The 26,697-nt window shown below is 42.3% G+C and overlaps 1 protein-coding gene across 2 annotated transcripts; it reads left to right on the top strand.

Moving 5' to 3' along the window:
* Positions 1-428: 428 nt before the first annotated feature.
* On the top strand, positions 429-26,489 carry LOC139320956 (neural cell adhesion molecule 1-like). 2 transcript variants are annotated; one of them, XM_070949519.1, is made up of 9 exons: positions 429-497; positions 11,172-11,261; positions 11,804-12,025; positions 14,439-14,585; positions 16,935-17,069; positions 18,944-19,134; positions 20,815-20,908; positions 23,440-23,605; positions 26,091-26,489. In XM_070949519.1, exons 1-9 carry the CDS (start codon positions 455-457, stop codon positions 26,149-26,151), a joined length of 1,149 nt encoding a protein of 382 aa, XP_070805620.1. In that variant the 5' UTR covers positions 429-454; the 3' UTR covers positions 26,152-26,489. The 2 variants fall into 2 exon arrangements, with proteins under 2 accessions (XP_070805620.1, XP_070805619.1); XM_070949518.1 differs by lacking the exon at positions 429-497 and adding an exon at positions 7,964-8,064.
* The last annotated feature ends 208 nt before the right edge of the window (positions 26,490-26,697 follow it).

The raw sequence follows: 26,697 nt of genomic DNA, 5'->3' as shown, positions 1-26,697 counted from the left end.
AGCAACAACTAATCAACATAATGAACATTTGAATGATACACGAGGCTTGAAAAACACAATAATACTCAGTAAGCCACACAGTTGCTGTATTTACAGTATATGATACAAGGTGCATTGAAGGGTTAACATACACAGATTAGTATGGGGGCCCCTATGCTCGTGGGGCCCACCAGCAAGTACCCATCAGGCCCATGCATTAAGTCAGCTCTGTTTAGAAGGATAGCTGGCTGAGTCAATCTTGAGCCGGTCAGGATCAAACTCCTGGCAGTGGGCAGAGTTAGCCTGAATGAACTACCAACCCACCATTATGGCCAAAGTGCTGAAAAAAGGAGTACAAAAGGAGTGATAGAGCAGAAAGTGGGGATGAAGAGAGAACACCATTTTGGATAAAAGCCCAATTCATTGATGGATTTAAAGGTCTGCAGTTCTGGTAAATGATCCCTGGAGGAATAAAATGGGAACAGAGAATACTGTTGAAATTATGAGCCACAAGGAAGGTGGGTAGAATGAGTTTGCTGAGATTGGCTCTTAATGGATTTTGCTTCATGAAATTATTATTGTTCTTTTATAGTTATTAAACTTCTAACTCCGGGCAACATAGTGGACATTTTCTAAAAGAGAAGTTGTGTTAATGGTTTATGGTCATGAAATAAGATCATTAACTTATTGGAGGAGCCGAGGTGATGTAGTGGTTAGAATGCAGTACTTGCAGGCTACTTCTGCTGCCTGCTGGCTGCCTGCAATTTGGCAGTTTGAATCTCACCAGGCTCATTCTTCCGAGGTGGGTAAAATGAAAACCCGGATTGTTGGGGACGATAGGCTGACTCTGTAAACCACTTAGAGAAGGCTGTAAAGCGGGGTGAAATGCTCCCGGTTTGGACTGGATTGCCCGATCCGGTAGCGATGGCGGCGGGTGGTTCGGAGAACCGGTAGCAAAAATCCCCGCCCCCCCCCCATGCCTAGCTGAGCTGCACGATCATCAGAGGCTTTTTATTTTATTTTTAAAAGCATTTTTTCTACAACCTTCTACAGCCAAAGAGGTTGTAAGGAAAAAAATGCCTTTAAAAGCCTCTGATGATCCCAGCTGAGTTGCCTGATCGTCAGAGGCTTTTAAAAGCATTTTTTTCTGCAACCTCTTAAGGTTGTAGAAAAAATGCTTTTAAAAGTAAAAAAAAAAAAAGTTGGCCACGCCCACCCAGTCACATTACTCCCCCCCCCACCAAGCCACACCCACAGAACCGGTAGTAACAAATTTCACCACTGCTGTAAAGGACGGTGAAGCAGTATATAAGTCTAAGTTGGTTTTAAAAGTTTGGGGTTTTAAATTTGTCGGGGCCAAAATTATTTAATTTGATTTTATTCTACTTTTAAATTTTGTATGTATGTGTTTTATTGTTTGGCTGTGCACCGCCCTGAGTCCTTCGGGAGTAGGGCGGTATAGAAATAAAATTAATTAATTAATTAAATAAATAAATAAATAAATAAATAAATAAATAAATAAATAAGTGCTATTGCTACTATCCCTTTTTCATATACTGCATACAAGCAAAGTCCATGATCGGGAGTGTATATTAGATAGTGAATTGTAATTACAGCTAATGGTAAAGTAATATGCTTATACAAGTCACCGAAGAGCTATATTTAGAAAGTTGGCATTGCTTGGGAAAAAAACACATTGTTTTACTACAGATGCTGCATTGTCTAGAGTAGAGGATTGGTCTTGAGGCTAATGAGGTACAGTGTGAGTGTTTTGAAGCAACTGTCTCCACTGGGAATTCCTTTTGAATAATTAGATTTTTTTTTTTTAAAAAAAGAGGGAAATGCTGGATGTCTTCCCCCCCCCCCCCCCCGTCATGGCAAAAAACAGTGAAGTCCTTAAAGATTTGACTCTGTATCTGGGGAATTCATTGACTATTGATGGTTGACAAACATGTCATGTACATGGTGTACAGACCAGTAGCACAACAATTGTCCCTCACCTATCACTTATCACCCGGTCTGACCCTTAACCCTAGTGCTGTTGCATCACACTGAAGAAAGAGAATGGAGGGAGGGCATAAGATTAAACAAAAACTGGAGGGATCAGAGCTTCAAAGAATGTTCATTACCCATGGTTCCAGGTAATTTGTTTCCAGATCCTAACTGAAATCCTTCAGAGTAATCAAACATTACATCATTCAGGCTAATGATTAACAATCAAAGAAAAATAAAAATTAAAACCTCTGGAGATGTCAACACAAGAGTTTGAATAACCAACCAAGCAAAACTTGGCAGATGATCTTAGAATATAGAATAAACAGAGTTGGAAGGGACCTTGGAGGTCTTCTAGTCCAACCCCCTGCTTGGGCAGGAAACCCTACACCACTTCAGACAAATGGTTATCCAATATCTTCTTAAACATTTCCAGTGTTGGAACATTCACAACTTCTGGAGGCAAGTTGTTCCACTGATTAATTGTTCTAACTGTCAGGGAATTTCTCCTTAGTTCTAAGTTGCTTCTCTCCTTGATTAGTTTCCACCCGTTGCTTCTTGTCTGGCCCTCAGGTGCTTTGGAGAATAGCTTGACTCCCTCTTCTTTGTGGCAGCCCCTGAGATATTGGAAGACTGCTATCATGTCTCTCCTAGTCCTTCTTTTCATCAGACTAGACATACCCAGTTCCTGCAACCGTTCTTCATATGTTTTAGCCTCTAGCCTCATCTTCAAGGATCTCTGCAGATTTAGGGGACTTCTTGATGCTTCTTGGTTTTGGGGAGATCCAGACTAATCTGGGGGTCTGAAGGACAAGGCGTCTGTTTTCCAATGTGATTATTGGACACCAAGTTTATTTACAAGTTAATGTTGTTTCTTGCGTCACTGAAAATCCCTGTTACATTGTCCCTTTGCATTAGGGTGTAGTTTGTGAGATGAGACAATAGGGGACAAATACAACAGGATGTTTCTGTCTCTGGACAAAGTCCATTGTGTGCTGGATGCTTTATTAATCTTTGTTGTCCTCTGTTCCATGTTTACCATCCACAGAGATGCAGATAATGATTTTCCAACCTGACCTGGCTTCCATATTAGAGCAAGTGAGCGAGCAAGCACAGGCGCATGAGAGAGAAAGACCCCCCCCCCTTCCCTCCACCTGGGAGGGATGAGTCAGGATCCTTTCACCACAATAAACATCCATTGTTTTCCAAATGGTTGGCTCTAGTCATTTGCATTCCCTGAGGATTTCATAAGGAATCATCCTACGTGTCTTCCAGTGAGTAGGACTGGGGTTATTTCCCCCATCCTGTGGCACTCCTCAGCTCACTTGCATCCACAGCGTATCTTAGCAGACAAGTCTCCATCTATAAAACAGACCGATAGTTTTACAAGGAGAGACTGCAAGGCTCTTAACGGAATGTTTGCTACGTGATTAAGCCTGAGTTGTAAAGGGAATCTATTAGAACATAATGACGGCTGCCAGCACAGATAGACAACTCATTATAAATCAGCTTGGTTAGAGGCCTATATTCGCAATTCATGGTTGGCTTTAACCATGTTTTGTGGAATAAACCATAGTGATCTTAATATGGAAAAAGGTGCAAAGTCCAGATGGAGACCACTCTTATTAATACAGGACTTATATGAGACAGATTGTTCTGTCCCCGTACCACACACGCACCCCCACAGACGGTCCGGAGTTAATAAGCCACATGACAAAACTCTTTGAAGATAAAGCTGGCAGCAACCCAGTGGCTAGCTGTCAATTCAGACTTTACTCACACAAAACAAAGATTAGATTGCAAGCATTCCGATCAAACAGGCAGAGTTTCAACAATACAAGGATTAATCCAAATGCAGTCCGATAAAGCAGGCAAAGTCCAGTAACGTAGAGATCATGGATTATTTCCAGTTTTTGCTCGTCACAAACTGAACCGGCCACTACACCCACATTTATACCCTGTGGGGTGTGGTCCAGTGACTCAGCTAATCTCTGGCACGCCTTCCCCTCTGCTGCGCACGCTTCTCCCTGCGCCTCTGCCGAGGATCTTATCTTCTTCGTCGCTGTCCACCTGTGGCTGCGGGGACGTGCTTGGCTCTGAGCCTATCTTTTGGCCTCCGGTGTCCTCTGGAGGCATTGCCAGAGAGGAGGGTCCTGGAGAGAGAGGCCTTGCCAACTCCTCCCCCTCACTCTCAGAGTCTGCATCTGTCGATAGCCCAGGCTCAGGCAACGGAGCCACAACACAGATAAATGTGCATGTTCGTGAGAGGAACCATCGTGAGCAAAAAGTCACACATAGCCAAATACAGAGGTAACCGCAGACATAACGGTAGGAAATTTAGATAGGCTTGCAAGTCGCCTGTGACCTACTTTAGTGATGGGGCACAAGTTATTTAGCTTCTATAGTACAGCAACAAAGGGGGGGGGCAGCTGAGATAGGAGGCTATCAATACTGTAACCAATCATAAGATGTCAAATGTATGCATAACCATATACAGAAAACAATTGTTTTTCTGCCTTTCCTGTTTCCTGTACCTTTGAAGTATAAAAGTAACTGCATCAGAACCCCTCGGGGTTCAGATTTTGCGGAAATTTTTAATAGTTCAGAGAACCGGTAGTAAAAATTCTGACTGGCCCCACCCCCATCGATTCTCTGCCTCCCGAGTCCCAGCTGAGCAGGAGGAAATCGGGATTTTGCGGTATCCTTCCCCTGGAGTGGGGTGGGAATGGAGATTTTACAGTATCCTTCCCCTGGAGTGGGGTGGGAATGGAGATTTTACAGTATTCTTCCCCTGGAGTGGGGTGGGAATGGAGATTTTACAGTATCCTTCCATTGGAGTGGGGAGGGAATGGAGATTTTACAGTATTCTTCCATTGGAGTGGGGAGGGAATGGAGATTTTACAGTATCTTTCCATTGGAGTGGGGAGGGAATGGAGATTTTACAGTATCCTTCCCCTGCCACGCCCACCAAGCCACGCCCACCAAGCCACACCCTCAGAACCGGTAGTAAAAAAATTTGAAACCCACCACTGAACCATTAACTTAAGAACTGTGGTAATTCACTTAACAACCATGGCAAGAAACATTTTAAAATGGGGCAAAATTCACTTGACACATGTCTTGCTTAGCAACAGAAATTTTGGGCTCAATGATGGTTGTAAGTTGAGGACTACTGTGGAAGGAAAGAGAAGAGAATCACTCGAGTTTTTAAAGAAAAGACTGGACAGCCTTATGTCTGAAATGGTATAGGCCTGTGATGGCAAACCTATGGCACGGGTGCCACAGGTGGCATGCGGAGCCATATTGGTGGGCACGCGAGTGTTGCCCTAGCTGAGCTCCAGCGCACATGTGCGCACCGGCCAATTGATTTTCAGGCCTTCCGGTCCCACCAGAAGTCGGGAAACTGGCTGTTTCCGGCCTCCGGAAGGCCTCCGGAGGGATGGGGAAGGCTGTTTTTGCCCTCCCCAGGCTCCTAGAAAGCCTCTGGAGCCTGGGGAGGGGGAAAAACGGGCCTAGCGGGCCCACCATGTCATTGTGTGCCAAAAGCAGGGGGAAGTGTGTGAGGGTCACGTGCGCACGCGCAGGAGGGCGGGGCACATTGATGGGGGCACACATACCCGTGACCTCCCATGCTTCCCCCGCTTTTGGCACGCGATGGCAAAAAGGTTAGCTGGTATAGGCAGTGGTGGGATTCAAGTAATTTAACAACCGGTTCTCTGCCCTAAAGATTTCTTCCAACAACCCGTTTGCCAAACTGTTCAGAAAGTTAACAACCGGTTCTCCCGAAGTGGTGCGAACCGGCTGAATCCCACCACTGGGTATAGGGTCTCCTGCTTGATCAGGGGGTTGGACTAGAAGACTTCCAAGATCCCTTCCAACTCTCTTCTGATTGAACCAACCCATCAACCAAGGGACAATGGGTGTACTATTGGAAGATCTGAAACACCAGGCTGGGGACAGATCCTCCTGGAGAAAATCTATGTCATTACTAAACAAATGATCAAATAAGGACATAATTTATCAATATATAAATAAAGTGAGAGGTAGTAGACAAATGTTTAAAATAGCAACGTTCGATACCATGCTTTGGGATCGTTTTGTAGGAATTGAAAGGTTTTCTTTTGTGGAAATGGAAATAAATTTGCCTCTGAGAACCTCCAACTCCAATTTCCAGCCTTATTTCAGAAAAAGAAAAATAATAACCAAAGATTGGCTAATTTAAATTGCCTGGAGCTCATTGTCTTAAGGAGGTTGGGCTTCATGATGGCTATGGCATGATTGAGTGTGGTGTGTGACTCACTCAGGTAATAAATCCTTGTTCAGACTAAGGGAGGGAGAAATGAGCCACTTGCTGTGCTGTAATGCCGCCGTTTGCGAGAACATCCAAGTCAAAGGGGATCAGAATGTATCTATGACTCTGTCCTGCCTTTGAAAAAAACATGTACAGAGACTTTTGTTGCAGCTTAATCAGGGGTGGGCTGCTGGGGGTTCGCAAGGGTTTGGGAGACCCTCTAGCTAAGATTCTGTGCAGTTCGGAGAACCTCCAAATCCCACTGGCTGGCCCCGCCTGCCCACCCTGCCCCTCCCAAGAGTCCCCACGTGGCCTGTTTTAGATGTAGGTAAGTGAAGGGCATATGCGGAGGCTCGGGAAGGATGAAAAACGGGCCTATCGGATGTTCAGAGGGCTTACGGAGCCTGGGGAGGCCGTTTTCGCCCTCCGGGAGGCTCAAAGAAAGCCTCCAGAACCTGGGGAGGGCAAAAATGCCCCCCCCGTGTTGCTGGAGGCTGACTAGGTCACGCTGACCATGGCCATTCCCACCATGTCCACGCCCACCCAGCAACCAGGCAGAGAACCCCTTGCTATAATTTTTGAAGCCCACCCCTGAGCTTAATGTATATCATACCTATGTGGCCTCTCTCCTGTCATTCTTCATGGTTTATGGAAAAATTGAGGGAAATGAAGTGGATTAAGAGATGCTTGGGTATTGCTGGAAATCAATGAAGAATGAACTTGTCGGGGTCGTAGCTGGCTCTGTAGGTTGTCTCAGCTCCCAGGTTTGGTTGAAGTTTGGCTGATGCAATGAAGGGGCTTGTTGGGCATTTCCTATTGTGGCTGAGGGCTAATCCTTACCTTTGTTCAGACCTTGCTGCAGGGAATTTGCTTATGAATAGACCTAGCTATCTCTTTACCTCTTAAGTGCTGACATCTGCTGTGGGCTATCACGGAAGGTGGGGGCTGTTTTCCAAGAGCATGTTTCTCCATTTCTCATGCAGGGAAATATAACATTCTGCCTTTTTTAAATATTTCTCAAAATATTTCATTCTTCTAGGAGAGGGATGGGTGCTAACTTTTTTTTTTTTTTAATTTGATGTATATGCCGCCCTTCTCCGGAGACTCAGGGCAGCTTACAGTGCGTTAAGCAATAGCCTTCATACTTTTCTATATTTATACAAAGTCAGCTTATTGCCCGCACAAACTGGGTCCTCAATTTACCTACTTTAGAAAGGATGGAAGGCTGAGTCAACCTTGAGCCTGGTGAGATTCGATCTTACTTTAATTGCAGACAGCGGGTGTTAAATTACAGTGCTCTGTCTGTTGAGCTATCCAGGCTCCTTAAAAGTACCTTGTACTTTCTACAATTGTAAATCAAAGAGAAAAGCTGGCCTGTTGAGCTCTAGAATGCAGTTACCCCAAAAGATGATTAAAAAAAACCTGTGCAAATGCATATGCGACGTAAATAAAGGCACAAGTAGGGAGTATTCAACAGGCACACACCCATGACACAAATATACCCATGGAGAGACACACCCACCTATAGACACACAATTTATAGACCTTCCTTTCCTCTATCTTTTCCCCCCTCCCAGCTTAATTTCCTCTTTCCTTTTCCTCCTCTGCAGACATAGAGATACACGACAGGGAGGAGGGGAGACAGAAAGGGAGGTAAGAGGGAGGAGGGTCTCTTTATAAACTTCCCAGGGTCCAGGAATCCTTTCAGATTGCTGGTGCCAAGGAAGAAGTCCAATTCTGAATGCTAACCCACCCCACTGAGATGGGAGCAGAACATTTTCTCATTTTCATTTTTGCAGCAGGTAAGATGCCCAAGGCCAAGAATTCTGAAAGAGGGGGAGGGAGGAATTTTGGTAGGGGCACATCTAAAATCCAGCACCTCAGTGCTTGGAGAAAAATGGTCTGAATCCATTTCATTCTCAGTGGATTAAGCCAAGGCAGCCTGTCTAGACCAGATTCCTGGCAGATGTGTTTGAACTATGACTCCTATGTTCCCCAAGCAACGAATTCCATGTTGCTTGGAAAGGTGATGGGAGCTGGTTTACATCGAGGGCAAAGAAGACTGATATAAAGACAGAAGAGCCTTGGTAGTACAGTGGTCTAAGGCACCCTGTTATTAAGCTGGTTATTAAGACCAGCTGCCTGCAATTACTGCAGGTTCGAATCTTGCCAAGGCTCAAGGTTGACTCAGCCTTCCATCCTTTCTAAGGTAGGTAAATTGAGGACCCAGTTGTGGGGGCAATAAGCTGACTTTGTATAAATATACAAAAGAATGAAGGCTATTGCTTAGCGCATTGTAAGCCGCCCTGAGTCTTTGGAGAAGGGCAGCATATAAATCAAATTAAAAAAAAAGAAAAAAAAAGGAGTTTGTGCAGTCAAAAGAGTAGCTGGGTGGCATATATTTGCAACTTCTTCATCCAGCAGTATCATTTTTCTGTGGTTCCAGGTCCCTTATGTTACACCTCCCTCCCCTTTTTTAAAATTTCTGTTCTTAAGAGCTTGCTTAAGGTTGTTGAGAAGTCCCAAAGGTGCTTTTTCAGGAGGCACTGGACTTCCTTGTTTTTTCTTTGAAGATGTTTTGCTTCTCATCCAAGAAGCTTCTTCAGCTCTGATTGGATGGTGGGGAATGGAAGGATTCATATCCCTTGCAGATAGCTGGTCGTTTGCATCCTTTTAGAGGGTCGTTGAAGCACTTGGAGGTTTATCTGTGTCCTCAGGGACACAGTGCTCCTGGTTCCTGTAGTCTGCAATTTTGGGACAACCATGACCTGGATGACTGAGAATCTCTACAGATGACCAGCTGCCTGCAAGGAATATAAATCTTTCCATTCCCCACTATCCTGTCAAAGCTGAAGAAGCTTCTTGGATGAGAAGCAAAATGTCTTCAAAGAAAAAAACAAAGTCGAGTTGCTTCCTAAAAAAGCACCTTTGGGACAACCATGACCTAGATGACTGAGAATCTCTACAGATGGTTGTTGAGAAGGTTGGTATATCTCTGAATCTTTGGATCTTCTCATCTGGATTCATCCATGGTAGATCTAGTGCCTCCTGGGATAGTCAGATACTTCCAGCCAACTAAACTAATTTCTGGAGAAAGAAAATAATTTTGGAGAACACAAATGTTGACATCGGAATCTGTTGTAATCAGGAGAATTCCCAACTGTTTAGAGAGAAGCCATAGTTAATACAGGGTGTGCTACCTTTAAAGATGCAGTATTGGGGAAAAAAATCTTTTATTTCCCATTGCTTATCAGATTTGTTAGTCTGTTCCCCATTTTTGTTTCCTCTCCCTCTCTCCTAAAGCATATTGGTTCCAAAATAGTCATTTCTGTGGAATGCAATTTCTGTAGGAAAAGTTTCCACATTAAACCTATAATCCTATATAGATATTTTTGTGTTGGCATCTAGAGCATTCTGCAATACCTGATAAAATATATGTTGTTCGGCTTCCAAATATTTTGAGTAAAAAAAAAAGACACATGTAAATATTGTGCAAAGTTAGAAGTTAACATCTGGTCACACTAGCTACATTCCAAGCCATAGGGCCTATAATACACAGATAAATGTTTCATTTCTTTTTCTCATTAAAAATTGGCTAATTTACAGACCCTTCGCATCCTAGACATAAATTGTTTCAACTCCTCAAAAAACGCTATAGAGCACTGCACACCAAGACAACTAGACACAAGAACAGTTTTTTCCTGAACGCCATCACTCTGCTAAACAAATAATTCCCTCAACACTGTCAAACTATTCACTAATAGTTGCATTACTATTACTATTAGTCTTTTCATTGTTCCTATCACCCATCTCCTCCCACTTATGACTGCATGACTGTAACTTTGTTGCTCGTATCCTTATGATTTATATTGCTATTGATTGTTTCCTAGTATGATTTGATTGCTTATTTGTACCCTATGACTATCATTAAGCGTTGTACCTTATGATTCTTGATGAATGTATCTTGTCTTTTTATGTACATTGAGAGCATATGCACCAAAGACAAATTCCTTGTGTGTCCAATCACACTTGGCCAATAAAGAATTCTATTCTATTCTATTCTATTCTATTCTATTCTATTCTATTCTATTCTATTCTATTCTATTCTATTCTATTCTATTCTATTCTATTCTATTCTATTCTAAAGTATGGGTATTATACCCAGTAACAAAAATCCGGTGGTAACCTAAAAAATATTATTGCTATCCCACATGAATGCTTGGTTGTAAAGTTTGCTTAGTACAGATTGCAAATCACAGCTTACAACCAGTTGCAAAATATCATGCCTCCAGAACACCTGGATCTCTGAAAGCTTGGTATAGTCCTCAGGAATAATTGATGAGCTATACTTTTTAAAGTGATTGTGCAAAATTACTCTACATTGCATGTGATAATTAATTTTTAATTTTTTAATTTAAGTTCAATTTCTGTTGAACCCTGGTTCTTATCCACTTCTCTGTATGTCTCCTACCTGCTTTAGGGAGTGGAGATCAGTGGTGAAATCCAAATTTTTTTACTACCAGTTCTGTGGGTGTGGCTTGGTGGGCATGGCAGGGGAAGGATACTGCAAAATCCCCATTCCCTCCCCACTCCTGGGGGAAGGATATTGCAAAATCTCCATTCCCACCCTACTCTGGGGCCAGCCAGAGGTGGTATTTGCCAGTTCTCCAAACTGCTCAAAATTTCCACTACCGGTTCTCCAGAACCTGTCAGAATCTGCTGGATTTCACCCCTGGTGGAGATCCTACAAGATTACTTTACTGCCAACTGTGGTCTTCAGTAGCAGTCCTTTGAATATCTTTAGAAAAAAAATATTGTCTCATTTATTGAGATGGTTTTACTCATTATTATCAGAAAAATAAGATTTTCATGGAAGTTTTTCACTGGTATTTTTTCTCTCTCTCCCAAGGGGCTGTACAGGGTGCCAAGGAATCTCTGGAAATTATTCCTATAAATGGAAACGTGGAATTGAATACACAGACATATTTTTTATGCAAAGGTAAGTGCAAAAACATGAAGAGTGCAGAGAAGAGCAAGAAAGATGATTAGGGGACTGGAGGCTAAAACATATGAAGAACGGTTGCAGGAGCTGGGTATGTCTAGTTTAATGAAAAGAAGGACTAGGGGAGACATAGCAGTCTTCAAATATCTCAGGGGCTGCCACAAAGAAGAGGGAGTCAAACTCTGGCTGGCCCCAGAGTGGGGTGGGAATGGAGATTTTGCAGTATCCTTCCCCTGGGAGTGGGGAGGGAATGGGGATTTTGCAGTATCCTTCCCTTGCGACACCCACCAAGCCACGCCCAGCAAACCATGCCCACAGAACCAGTAGTAAAAAAAATTTGAATTTCACCACTGCTTCTGAGGTCTCCTCTACTTGTGTGCACTGCACAGGTGCAGAAACATTTTCTTTTGGAAGCACTGGGACAAACTTCCATAGTTTTGAGAGAAGGCCAAGTACATTCTTGAAGTGATATGAAGCAATATGACCTTTACCGCCCATGCTATGTTAACTGTGCCTTTTTCAATTTTTTGATTTGCCAGTGAGAGGAGGTGGAGCGGTCCAAGTGTCTCTGACTTGGATTGATCCAGAGGGGAATGAAATTGAAGAGGATTCAAAGCCCTACTGGGTGAAGGTGATTGATGAAACATCCAAGGGGCTGGAGATGACCCTCACTCGCCCAGATCAGGGTGGGATTTTCAAGTGTGTTGGAGAATTTGACTTTGAAAAAACTGTTACGCATCAAATTGAAATCCACGTGATCCGTAAGTAATATTTATTTGAGCATCCTGAAAGAGGCTTCAGTGGGATATAGAATACATCTGCAGAATGAAACCCAAAATTGATTAGTAGCTGAGACCCAAAATGGGACAGTGGACAAAATGGTGGAGAGAACAAAGCTAAAAAAAAAAAAAACAATAAAAGGCAGTGCAGTCCATTAATTCTGCTTTCATGGACACCAGTGTCTTAATTTCTCTAGAACCATAGAACATATTAAGAGCATTTTTATTTTGATGCGTTTCCAGAGCATGCCAAGGAAGAAAACATGTGACCTCGCAGATTCAAGATTCAAGGAGATTGAAGGAGAATGTTTAGCTCACCTCTTTCTATATTTCTTTTCCTACAGCAAGTGTGGACCACACCCAGTGTCCTCTTCCTAGCTAAATTGTTGGCATCTGCTGCTAACTGTTCTGTATTTTCTGTTTTAGTCTATAGAAAAATCCGTCACTTACTGTATATAAAGTTATTAAGTTTTGTCTTACTTTAAAAGGTTACAGATTACACAGTGGTAAATATAGTTAGTGGGTTGTCCCAACACTTTCTTCTTCATTTATATACCTCTATAACTGTCTGGTTTGGTTCTGCAACCCAACAGGACAGACACAGACTTCAGAGGATAATTAGAACTGCAGAAAAAACAGTTGCTACCAACCTGCCTTCCATTGAGGACCTGTATACTGCACGAGTCAAAAAGAAGGATGTGAAAATATTTACAGACCCTTCACATCCTGGACATAAACTGTTTCAACTCCTACCCTCAAAACGACGCTATAGAGCACTGCACACCAGAACAACTAGACACAACAACAGTTTTTTCCCGAACACCATCACTCTGCTAAACAAATAATTACCTCAACACTATCAAACTATTCATTAAGGCTGCATTACTATTGCTACCATGTTTCGTCGAAAATAAGACCCTGTCTTACATTTTTTTGAACCCTGAAATAAGCGCTTGGCCTTATTGCCATGCACTGAAAAGCCTGATTGAGCTTATTATCAGGGGATGTCTTATTTGGGGGGAAACAGGGTATTAGTCTTCTCATCGTTCCTATCACCCATCTCCTCCCATTTTTTTTTTTTTTAATTTGATTTATATGCCGCCCTTCTCCGGAGACTCAGGGCGGCTTACAATGCGTTAAGCAATAGCTTTCATTCTTTTGTATATTTTATACAAAGTCAGCTTATTGCCCCCACAAACTGGGTCCTCATTTCACCTACCTTAGAAAGGATGGAAGGCTGAGTCAACCTTGAGCCTTGGAGAGATTCGAACACTTATGACTATATGACGGTAACTTGTTGCTGTATCCTTATGATTTATATTGATTGTTTCCTAGTAAGATTCGATTGCTTATTTGTACCCTATGACTATCATTAAGTGTTGTACCTTATGATTCTTGACAAATGTATCTTGTCTTTTTATGTACACTGAGAACATATACACCGAAGACAAATTCCTTGTGTGTCCAATCACACATTTGTCCAATAAAGAATTCTGTTCTGTTCTGTTCTGTTCTGTTCTGTTCTGTTCTATTCTATTCTATTCTATTCTATTCTATTCTATTCTATTCTATTCTATTCTATTCTATTCTGAATTCAGTTCTTATCTTTTTATTTCATTTCTTTCCTCTTAAGAATTGTTGGAGTCAGGTAGCATATCAAACAAATAAGCAAAGGACTGAACGTGTGCCTCTTTAATATTACTTGTCTTACGACAGTAATACAACTAAATGAAATACATTGATTTGATTCAGAATGTTGGACAAACACTAGGGCACCCATCAGAGGCAGGGTTGAAAAAGTCAAGATGATTGCTGTAATAGCAATAACAGACTTATATACCACTTCACAATGCTTTACAGCCCTCTCTAAGCGGTTTACAGTCAGCCTATTGCCCCCAACAACAATCTGGCTCCTCATTTTAACAACCTCAGAAGGATGGAAGGCTGAGTCAGCCTTGAGCTTGGTGAGATTCGAACTGCCAAATTGCAGTCAGTCAGCAGAAGTAGCCTGCAGTACTGCCTTCCAACCACTGCACCACCACGGCTCATATATGACTGATGTAATAATCTTGACTTTTTTTTCCCAGTAAGAAAGAAAGACTCTTTAATGGTTTCTTATCTACTCAAGGAAGTTTAGTTTCTTCTTGACTTCCAAGTTTTCATTCTCACTGTTCAGAAAAGACATTCACTTTTTGAACAATTGTTGAAGTCTAGGTGTCACACAGAACATAAAGTAACACTTTCAAAATAGGGTGTCAGTTCATAGTGGCTTAATGGTCTTTATTGCATCCTGAAATGATGGACTGCCTTAAGGTGAAGCACCTTGTTGAGGTAGACCATCCATAGTCATTCTTTCACTGCTTCTTGTTTTCTAACCTCTGCCTTTGATCTGCAGAGAGACCTACATTTGTGAACACAATGGATCTTGTGAAGGAAGTTCATGAGGGCCAAAATGTAGAATTCAGCTGTCTGGTCAAAGGAATACCAACGCCAACTATTAGATGGATTTTTGGAAACCAGGACATCAGAAATATTAAGGAAAGTGAGTATGAGATTGTTTATGGGTATCTCTATTTAACAGAAGGGACAACGTTTTTGTGGTGAGAGACAACAAGTAATATTTTTGGAGAGGGTAAAGACCATCCTGAATTTGATAAATCTAGAAAACGTCCATGGCTATTCTACATTACGTGAAACCAGGATTTTCTACATTTTCTCATATTTTGGAGGATGAATTTTGTCTCTTCTTCTCCTCCTCCTTTAAAAAAGTTTTAGCCATTTTTAATTTATTTCATTATTTATACCTCTCCCCATCCAGATCCTCTCAGATGGAGTAGAGACTTTCACTACATTACACATTTGCCCCAGGCTGGAGATGTATAGTTGGGTATCAGCAACATACCAATCTCTGGGATATCAGAAGATCTCTCTCTAAATCTCCATGTAAATGCTAAATGAAATAGAGAAAGGATTGAGTTTATGAAACTATTATTACAGGTAGGGGTGGGATTCAAAAATTTTAGCAACTGGATCTCTGCCTGGTTGCTGAGTAGGCATGGCCATGGTGAGTGTGGCCTACTCGGCCTCCTGCACCATGGGGGGCGGCCGTTTTCACCCTCCTCAAGTTCTGGAGGTTTTCCTCAAGCCTCCGGGAGGGCAAAAACAGCCTCCTCTGGGATCCAGAGGCCCTCCAGAGGCCAGGAACAGGCCTGTTTCTGGACTTCCTGAACTTTCAGGAGGCCCGTTTTTTGCCCTCCCAGAGTCTCCTCACGGATGCTGCACTTACTTGGCATCCAAAACAGGCTGCGTGGAGACTCCTGGGAGGGGAGGGGCGGGGTGGGCGGGGCCAGCCAGTCCTTGCAACTACCAGTTTGGCGAACCAGATGTAAAATTAGCATCTGGTTCATCTGAACCAGTCTAAACCATCTGAATCCCATCCCTGATTACAGGGTATAATAACACAATTTTGAAAGTCTGATATTTTCCCTTACATGGAAGACAATCAAAGTGGGGCAATCATGAGTTTTTTCTTCACCCTTTCCTGTCTATCCAGGTTAAATGGATGTTTACACAGTAATCACTAAATTCCCTTTTCAAGGCCACATCTCTGCTTCTCTATACTGAGGGCCCAACTGTGATGGATTGTGCACCTGAAGAAGCAGTAGAGGGAATCGTGGCAGCACACAGCTTTCCCAGGAAGAAAGCAATATATTTCCATAGAAACACCCAAATTCAGAAACGGCACAGTCCCGTGCTGGATGGGGGGAGGGGGGGAAGGGGGAAGAAGTTTGGGATAGGCACACTATAGAATCTCTCGGGATAGATCTGGACAGTTAAAAAGCTTTAATTTGGCAGGATTCTGTCCATTAGGTGTAAGCAAATAAAGGATTGGACTCGTTTGGATTTTGCTGTGTTGTTTTTGTGCCTGGCATCAGCTTCTGCTTCCTTACACAAGCTGATTGAAAGTACCAACTCAAGAAGGGGTTGGGGATGGGGAAATCACTGCAAAATGGTGCCCCTAATACAGTGTTCCTCAACCTTGGTAGCTTGAAGATGGGTGGACTTCAACTCCCAGAATCCCCCAGCCAGCGCTGCTGGCTGGGGGATTCTGGGAGTTGAAGTCCACCCATCTTCAAGCTACCAAGGTTGAGAAACACTGCCCTAATACTTCTGAACATCACAGGTGATCCAGAAGGACTTCATGATCAGTGGCTTCAGAAGCTATGGCTGAGCAGGAAAGTCAGGTTGCACACACCCCTTTCAAGTTCTGCCATAGGTCATTCACAAAAGTGACTAATCCCACTCCATGCCTAAACCTCTCTGAAATAGATTCAGAAAGCACATACGTTATATAGTTGTTGTGTTTTGGGGAGTCCTCAAAATAAAGGAAACTAGTTCTTGTTTCTAATTAGTTGTGGTTACATAAAGTTTGAAGGGACGCGGTGGCTCAGTGGCTAAGACACTGTGTTTGTCGATCGGAAGGTCGGCAGTTCAGCGGTTCAAATCCCTAGTGCCGCGTAACAGGGTGAGCTCCCGTTACTTGTCCCAGCTTCTGCCAACCTAGCAGTTCGAAAGCACGTAAAAAATGCAAGTAGAAAAATAGGGACCACCTTTGGTGGGAAGGTAACAGCGTTCTGTGCACCTTTGGCATTTAGTCATGCTGGCCACATGACCACGGAGACGTCTTCGGACAGCGCTGGCTCTTCGGCTTTGAAACGGAGGTGAGCACCACCCCCTAGAGTCAGGAACGACTAGCACATATGTGCGAGGGGAACCTTTACCTTTTAACATAAAGTTTGATGGGTTTCATTTAGCCTCAAGACTGCCTGGGACTGCAAATCGCATTAGAGACAGATTTAATTATCACAGCCATTTCTTTTGTGGTTTACAGGGCAACTATTTGTTGAAAATGGGAAGCTTCTGATAGAGAATACCCAATCATCCGATGCTGGTATTTACATTTGTGAGGCAACCATTGAAGAACGCAATGAAGTAGCTGTTGCAAATTTTACACTCAACATTAAATGTAAGTTCTCTTTTTTCTGTCTCATGGCACTGTACCACTTTAGGGAGCACTGATTTTTCTATTGGTAGGTTGTTGTTTTTAATGCTTTCAAATCAGTGTTGACTGATTTGAAAGCATTAAGGCCATTTTCCTGCCGTTTTCCATGAAGGCCATTTTCGCCCTCCCCAGACTCCCTGAAAGGCTCTGGAGGCTGGGGGGAGAGAAAAATGGGCCTTCCCCACCACCACCCGAAGCCCTCCGGAGGCAGGAAACAGCCTTTTTCCCTACTTCTGGTGGCCCCAGTAGGCCCGAAAATCAGCTGGCCGATGCATCCATATACGCCAGGGCCGAGCTTGCGTGCCCACCAATATGGCTATGTGTGCCACCTCTATTTTATTGAAATGAGTAAAGTCTAATGAAAATTGAGAAACCTGATTTTGCATTAGAATATAGTGGAGGTTGTAATCGCACTAAAGAAAACCATGCTTCTTTTTCTTAATTATAAAAATAATTCTTTGTTTATGCTTTGTTTAGCATGGCTAATCTTATATCAATGTCATATTGAACATGAATTGCTTAACTCTAATAAATCTCTCCCCATTTATTGATAGTATTTTTTTTTTTTTAAAAGAAAGCACTGCTTGAAATAAATAAACACAATGGCTACATTTAGAACAACCGGGAATTATTTTCACCTCTTTGAGAGAAGTTGGCTATAAATTAGTGAGTTAGTGAGACGGTTTTCGTTTTCACTCTCACTCTGACAACACTTCCACTGTGTTGTGGTTGACTTCTTGTGGGGAAACTTGCCAGCATCACCCAGCCTTTCTCATTCTCACAGAAAGATTGCTTCCTCTGAATCTTTGAAGATTGTTCTGAATATTGCAGGCAGATTTTAAAAAAACCCAGAGGTGAAAAGTTTACACCTGCCCCTGACTTCCCGTACTTTTTAGAAATTGAAAACAGGTTAAAAAATAGGTCATAGCTACAGATAATTACTGAAATTATACCATTGATGCTCAGTATAACACCAAGAAGAGATTCTGAGCAGAGTACAGAACCCTGAGTTGTTTTCATGATAAGAAGTGTAAATTTTTGAATTTAAAATAACATAATAACAGCAGCTAGATTCATCTACGCACAATACTGGAAAAACGATAGTACTCCTTCTGATGAGGTGGTGATAAAAAAAAGTGTTAGACTGTGCGGAAGTGGACAGGTTAACAATGGAAATAAAAGAAAGATGAAACGGAATACTGTTTGATTTGGGACACATAGTATAACTGGTTAGAGTAGGAAAGCAAAGAATAAGAATGTAAAAGTAAATTAAGATGTGACAATAAAGGGTAATATATATAGGTATGTAATTGCAATATTGATGCAATGTATAGAATAGATTTGTACATAAAAGGAAAGGAAGAATAATGAAAATAAGTTGTATGTATTTCGGAAATACTGTAAACTGATACCGGAGCGCTGTAAAGATCGAAATTGTGATATAAAATGAAGAAAATTGTTTAATGAAAACTATTTTTTAAAAAAAGAATTAGACTTGGAATCCAGGTTAATCTTAGCTGCAGCCTGCACTCTGAATCGACACAGAGACATGGCCAACTGTCACTCTCACTCTGACAACACTTCCACTGTGTTGTTGTTCAACATCTCCACAATATTATTTATCAAGGTTAAAAAAAGTCCTCCTCAAATAATAAAGATTTTGTTTATGACTACTCCATTCCTTTTACTCCAACTGATTTGAAGTTCTTCTTGTTGTACACTTTAGAAACCATAGTCTAAGTGGCTTGTAAACCATAGTTTATTGCCTAAGGCAATGTATAAACCCAAATATAAAATTCATGACATATTTCAGTATATATTTCTGTCCTCCCATTCAGTTGCTCCTAAAATAGAGCTCCTTACAAGTGTACCTTTGGTCACCCAGACTGGGAATCCCATTCAAGTCAACTTCACCATCCTGGCTAACCCCTCACCTTCTGTCTCCATTGCTTGGAAGGAGAAGATTTTTGAAGATGATGCCATCAAAATGATAGCGCAGAACCAAAATAGATATTTGTTCCTCTTTGAGGTGAGACATGACATTTGGTGAACTTGCCAAGACTTGAGTCATCTTTATACTGCCATACTAAATATCTTTGAATAGGGGAAGAAATGAAAAACATTGATTAATGATCCTTTTTATGATTAAGTTGTTTCTTCCCCTTTCCATGATGACTTTTTCAAGAGTCTTTATTTCAACACTTCCCAAATTCTGACAAAATTTGTACTATTTTCTTAGCATGTATCCTGAGTACAGGCTGCTTCTTGCTTTCTAAACTGTTCCCAATCTCTGGAATCAACTCTTTTTTCCCTTCCTTCCTTCCTTCCTTCCTTCCTTCCTTCCTTCCTTCCTTCCTTCCTTCCTTCCTTCCTTCCTTTCTTTCTTTCTTTCTTTCTTTCTTTCTTTCTTTCTTTCTTTCTCTCCTTCTTTCCCTCCTTCTATCTTTTTCTGTGATTAGCATATCTAATTTCGTAGCCTTCTATGACTCCATTGTGCATTCCAAAATGGTTATTTTGCTGTTGCTCTAACTGGATTTGGAAAACTTATGGTCTTGCCAGCCTGATGCTCTCGTTCATTAATTATAATCCAATTTTCTGAATTAACGAAGTTTTCTATATAATCAGCTCTTGCCACCACCAGCAGCGGCTGTTTGTAGGCACTCTGATCCTGTTGGCTAGATGCCAATGATCAAACTTCCTTTTTTAGCATTTAGTTGACCAACCTGATCTGTAGCGCTGAACCACCAAGGCTTAAGTAAACAAGCAACATCAGTCCATTAAAATCTACTGAGAAGATTGTATTCTATAAGTGTAAAATGAAAACTCAGGAGGTTCACCAGAACCTCTCTCTAAAGAATCAGTGAACACAGAGCAGAGCACTTATAAGAGATGATGGTGAAAATGAAAAAGCAGTCATTGTTAGAGAACCAATTCCCCCCTCCCTTCAAGACATATGGCACAGGGGTGGTATTTACTTACCTTCGCTACTGTTTCCCAAATGGGAGCGCGCCAGAGGTGGTATTCAGCAGGTTCTGACCAGTTCCGAAGAACCGGTAGTGGAAATTTTGAGTAGTTCAGAGAACCGGTAAATACCACTTCTGATTGGCCCTGCACCCATCTATTCTCTGCCACCCGAGTCCCAGCTGATTGGGAGGAAATGGAGATTTTACAGTATCCTTCCCCTGCCACGCCCACCAAACCACGCTCACCAAGCCATGCCACACCCCATCAAGCCACGCCCACAGAATGGAGTGCGCATGCGCAGAGTTTCAAAAACGGGACGTGAGGATGTCTGGGCGGAGCCTCCCATAGCCACTGCTACCAGTTTGCTCGAATTGGATAGAACCGGCTGAATGGCACCACTGATAATGCACCATTTGAAGCTATGGTTCCTGGGAACTTGCTTCTTCTGCCTCTATCTCTTATTAGGCAGCACCTTAAAGTGCTGAGAAACTAAGATATTTGGAGGGTGGGGAACCAGACATGAGACCTACTATGACAGGTGGCAAAGGACAGATTTAATTCTGGTCTGTAACCATAAAGAAGTTTGTTTTTGAAAGGTTTGACTTGTGGGCAGAAGGTTCCTTATCCCTGTTGTATGCAAAGTCCTAAATTGGCCTCTCTTAATTTGGTGAAGAATTTTTCTAATAGCAGATTGGGTGGTTTTTAAGAAGGGACATTAATTTTTAAATATTATTTTGTTGTTAAGATTACACCAACTTCGCAAGAGGACATTCCAGAACTCGTTATAACTGCTGCTAATGAAGTGGGCACCACCAAGAAGAACGTTCTGTTGGAAAAAGGTGAAGGATCAATATTTACTCTTGAACCGTCAGATTGGATTCAGGCTACCTATCCGACAAATGTAAAAAAATAACTTTCCTTCTGTCCTCACTAGGAACTTTGGCAACTGTAATTCTGTGAGAACATCACAGTGTCTCTACAGAATTCTGAACAGCCTTGTGGCTGAACTACGGCCCCAGGATTCTTTGGGAAAAATCACCCTAATTAAATAGTGGTGTTATACAATTTTATTAAATGCATTGTGTTGGAATGCATTGCCCTGCACTGTACTACAATACACTGAGTTGTGTATTGCTCTGACAGATTGGCTTTTCTCTGTGAATGTTAAGGTGGCTTAAGTAAAGATGTAAAAATGATTACCATATTTTCTTGTAGATAAGGTGTTACTAGGCAGTGGTCAGATAAAAGGCAGTTGAGCCTGCAGAAGAAAGGAGGGCATAGCAAACATCTTAAAAGAGACCCTCTCTAGTTTCTTAGACTGTAAAGGTGAAGTGGAGATATATATTGCAAGGTTCTGTTACTGTAATATTATGATAAAAATAGTGCCAATATGTCAACTTGCAAAGCATCTCTGGCCTGCTCTCAAGTTGCCATAAGCAAGGGGGATGGGAACCTGATGAAACGGCATAGCAGCCAAAGACAGATGCACATTCCAAACTTATCTCTCTCAAGGCTATATCCCAGGGTTACCCACAGCGGTCGGAGGGGACTGATCTCTACAACCCGCGAAATTGCTTCGTTGGCGAATGTGATTGACAAACCTTGGGGGGAGGGGGGAAACAGGGTCATGATTGGGGCATAAATTATGTAGGGTCAGAGCTGGCTGCACTTGGGAACGTGTGGACATGAAGCTCCTAATAAATAACTGGATTTCTTTTGAAGCTTGGCTCAAGGCTCACAATTTAATTAGGGCATCCGTCGGAACCCTGACAGCAAGCCACACAATATACTGACACAATACTCATGCTTGATTCTTCTTATCTGGACTATCTCAAAGGGCTGACATTGGCTTATCCACAAGTATATATGATAATATTGTTTTAAAAAAATACTCATATATCTCATCTGTACTTGCAGGTAAGCCAATTCTCAAATTTCTAACTAAAACTTCAAGAGAAAAGGGTCTTCCCTAGATAAGCCTATTGTGAAAATTAAAGCCTATGAAAACGTTAAGGATTGCCTTACCTATGGATGGGGCTTATCCATGAGTATATATGGTATCCTCAACTCACAGTAAGCTTTGTGGTGCAAGATTTATAACAAGAGTCTTTTTAGTGACAGTTTGAGAGAATGTCTTGTTTCAAGATCCACTTAAAAATAGGAGTCATTTTGCAAGGTATTTGCCATTTTTTCCTGCTGTTTTTGGATGGATGTTTCTGCCATTTGAATTTACATGGTTTTTTTTTTCTACCTCTGCATTCCACCCCCTCTTTTTGGCCTATGTTTGGAGTATAGATGATGACAGTTAGATGAGCCACCGGTGGGGAACTAGGTCACATCCTGGAGAATATTAATCAAAATGTGATGTCAATTTCACTGTCACTGAATTAGTCAATAGGTGACCTATTTTACCTAGAGGGAACAACCCCAAAGTATATATTTAATGAAATCATGAACTTTTTTTTTTTTTAAAAAAAAAACAGGTACTGTAAATCTTTAAATTTATGCAGCATAGATTTAAACTTGAAAACTTTCTGAGTCAATTAAATAAATTGGTCTTTGTTTTGTTTTGGGGAAAGGAAGGAAAAACTCAGAAAATTAGCAAACGCACAGTGTTGTTTCCTGTCAGGTTTCGATGTCAGGTTTCGATGTCATCTCAAATAAATTGCACTCCCAAACAATTAATCTTTGCTGAAATATTCCATTTATTGAGTACGACAGATCTGGCCCCGACTTCGTCGTGGCCGATACTAACCCTCTGACCCCCAAACCCTTCCCTTTCCGTTCCCCAATTCTCATCTTCTGATTGGCCATCTTCCAAGTCAGTCTCCCCAGCTTCTGACCTCAACCCACAGGAATGTCCCCCTCCCATCCCATCTCCTAGGGGATATTATCTACAGAGAAAATAAGTAGATGAAAAGTCAAGCCTCGTCTTTTTATGGCAGCATCAGAATGCTGACATTACCTTTATTTTATGCCTGTCCCTTAAAATGTATAAGACTCGGTATAACTTAGCAAATGAAATTCTTTTCAGTGTTTTTGGGTACATGGGTTACAGAGTGCTGGTCAGTGGTGGGTTGTCCCCTGGTTCGCACCGGTTCTATAGAACCGGTAGTAAAACCGGCAGGAGGCTCCGCCCAACAACCCCGATGTCATCAGAATGCTTCTGCACATGCGCAGAAGAGCGCATGCGTGCACAAGCGAAGCAAACATGCGTGCGCTGCCCCATTGGGAACCGATAGTAAAGGTAAGTAGAACCCGCCTCTGGTGCTAGTGGTACCTTTATTGTCTCTAGTTTTAGAAGAAAAGTTTGATGTTACAATCATCTCTCCATCTGTTAGTTCAAGCAGAAGTTCTTCTTTTCTTTCAGATGGAGGCTTGGGATGGGGCAGCATTTTAGCAATTGTGTTGGCAATACTGGTGCTCCTCTTGCTGATAGATGCCTCGTGTTATTACAAGCGCCGGTGTGGCTTCTTGATGTTCTGCAAAAAGAATATTCTGTGTAAAAGGTCTACAACAGGAGTTGAGAACAATGGGTAAGTTGGTATTTAGCAGTCAAAGATGAGTGTTATTGTGATGACCTAGGGCAGTGATGGTTAACCTTTTTGCCATCGCGTGCCAGGAGGGGGGGCGGAGGAGGTTCACACGCACGTGTGCCCACACCCATAATTCTATGTATCCTGCCCTGCGCATGCATGCACAACCCCCCCCTCCACTCCGCTCATGACACGTGATGGCCAGGTAGGCCCGTTTTTCTTTCTCACCTGGCTCCAGATCCTCTCTGTGCATCTGGGGAGGGCGAAAACAGCCTTTCTCACTCCCTTGGAGGCCCTCTGGAGGCCTGAAACGGCCCATTTCCCAACTCCCGGTGGGACAGGAAGTGACGTTTTTTGCTGTCCCCAGCCTCCAGAGACTCCTAGAGAGTTGGGAGTTTGGAAATGGGCTGTTTCAGGCCTTTGGTGGGCCTCTGAGGGAGTGGGAAAGGCTGTTTTTCCCCAGATGCATAGAGAGGATCTGGAGCCAGGTGAGAAAAAAAAAAAGGCCTTCCCCACCCACCCCAGGCCCTCCGGAGGCAGGAAATAGCCTGTTTCCCTACTTCTGGTGGGCCCAGAAGGCTTGAAAATCAGCTGGCCGGCACATGCATGTGCGCTAGAGCTGAGCTGGCATGCCTACTGATATTGCTACGTGTGCCACCTGTGGAACGCGTGCCATAGGTTCGCCATCACGGACCTAGGGCAAGGCATGGAGGCAACACAGCTAGCTGGTAGTTCAAATTCCCCTTTATTTGGCCCAGCTTTCCCCCAAACGCAACCAGATTTATGACAAGTCCCGGAGCAAAGCACTCACACATACCTCCAGCAGCCTCTGGCTGTGAGTAGTCCAGCAAACACGGTTAGTATGATGGCTTCATGGCAAGAAGTCCAGCAAGGCAAAGGAACAAGGCAGCAATGAGGCAAAACATCCAACAAACTCCAAACGTCGGCAAGCCACACTAAACTCCACGATTTTAACATTTGTCCCCAGCAAGTTCCCCTCCCCACGGCATCTTCTTAAGTCTCAGTTCCCAGGTGTGCCTTGTGAAGAGAGGTGGGGTGCTTTCCTCCCAAGTCGTCAGGTTGGCATGTGCTGTTCCCGCCTCCTCTCCACTCTCTGTGCTCAGGGATCAGGGATCAGGAGGGGCAGTTGTTGCTCATCGCCTAAGCTCCGTCACTCCTCATCTCCACTGCCTTCCTTCTCTTCCCCCCTCTCTCGGTCATCCTGCCCCCGTTTGTCTCTGCTGGCAAGCCATCCCTAGCCCAAGGAACCCGGGGCTGCCTTGCCCTGCTCCTCCCCACTTTCCTCCAAAGACAACAAGGCCACATCCTTGACTTGTGACAGTCTCACCTCCTGCTCGCCCTCCTCCGCGGACTCAGGTTCTGATGGGGCCATGACAGTTATAGAAAATAAAACCCAAAAGAAAAAAAGGTGGTGAGACAGGAATCCTAGTTTACCCCTCTTCTAAGGTGACTTTTCTACAACTCACTTGTGGAGCCCTCACTTGGGTTGGTTCCATTCCACCAGTATGGTTCATACATCAATGGTTTTCTTTCACCCTGGTTGAGTTTGATGGTTCCTTTGGGGTGGCCAATCTCTTTTGTTTGCTCAGGTGATACAAGTCATTTTTATTTAACATCATACATGCCTTGCACAGTTTTGTTGATTGCCACAGTTTTTAGGAATTCCTCAGCCAGCAAATGTGGAATATCTGTGCAAATAATTAAATGTTCTGTGTTTAATTATAATATAATTAATTAATTTACATTTAATTATGTTCCATTTAATTATGGAAGAGTTCACAAGGACAAATGCAATTTTTTCTTTTTTTAAAAAAATACCTTGCTCAGAAACCCATAGCATTTGTTTCCTTGTTGACTATAGGGAAATAATTTTGGGGGTATGTGTGGGTTAGATTCAGAAAATAAGGGTGAGGCAAGGGATTAAATGACCCTTCCTGAATAATGGTCAAATCCTGAAGGATTAATAAAAAAATGGAAACAAAGTTCTGATTATGGATCACTTGCCATATATGTTAGTTGGATCTCTGAGGTTTCAATTAAGACCTCTTTGTTGATCTCATTTTAGGACCAAACTCATTAATTAATTTAAAAATGAAAAGGTTGAAAAAAAAAAGAGACAAATCAAACTCTGAACTGCAAACATATAACCTCCATAGATAGAAACTGAAGGAGGAAGGTCAAGCAAATCTTCATTTTTTAGAATAGAATAGAATAACAGAGTTGGAAGGGACCTTGGAGGTCATCTAGTCCAACGCCCTGCTTAGGCAGGAAACCCTACACCCACTTCAGACAAATGGTTATCTAACATCTTCTTAAAATCTTCCAGCATTGGAGCATTCACAACTTCTGCAGGCAAGTTGTTCCACTGATTAATTGTTCTCACTATCAGAGAATTTCTCCTTAGTTCTAAGTTGCTTCTCTCCTTGATTAGCTTCCATCCATTGCTTTTTGTTTCTTTCCACAGGAAAATTCTCTCAAAATCAGGAAAAAGCCCTGTAGTCAACATCTCTGGTTCAGAAGCCTGATTGGACCATAGCAATGAGATCAGATGATGAAATATTGACTTTCTGCAACCATGTTTGGATAACCTGGGCAAAGAAAAAGGAGTTTCTCCTCTTTATTATACCTTTCACTATTCTTCTACTCTTATTATCACCTTTAATGGAGCTGTTGCTCTAAAATTAGTGGCAGGTAACATCCATGATGGGCTGAAATCCTGTGCCCACAATTTGGAATTATCCTTTCTTCTATAGATAGGATACATCATTACATCATCATCAAAATACATCATTACATCGACACAACATTATATCAATGCATTACATCCAGAACATTTTTGCTTTTCAGCTTATGTTTTTTTTTTTTTAAAGTTTACTTTTAACATATAGGAGGGGGGAGTTATGATACTTTGTTACCCCACTATGTATTTATTGGTGTAGCCAAAGTTGTGGTCACATTGTTTATACACAATGTGTACAAACAATGTGGCACTAACTTTTTTTTTTATTGATGTAGCCTTTTTCCAAGTCAGAGTTTTTGAATGGCATTGAAGTAATCCACAACAGAGCAAA

Source organism: Pituophis catenifer, unplaced genomic scaffold, assembly GCF_029215685.1.
Source record: "Pituophis catenifer annectens isolate HBS135680 unplaced genomic scaffold, rPitCat1.0.hap2 SCAF_9, whole genome shotgun sequence".
Taxonomy (NCBI): domain Eukaryota; kingdom Metazoa; phylum Chordata; class Lepidosauria; order Squamata; family Colubridae; genus Pituophis; species Pituophis catenifer.
This window is presented reverse-complemented; position numbering and strand designations above follow the sequence as displayed.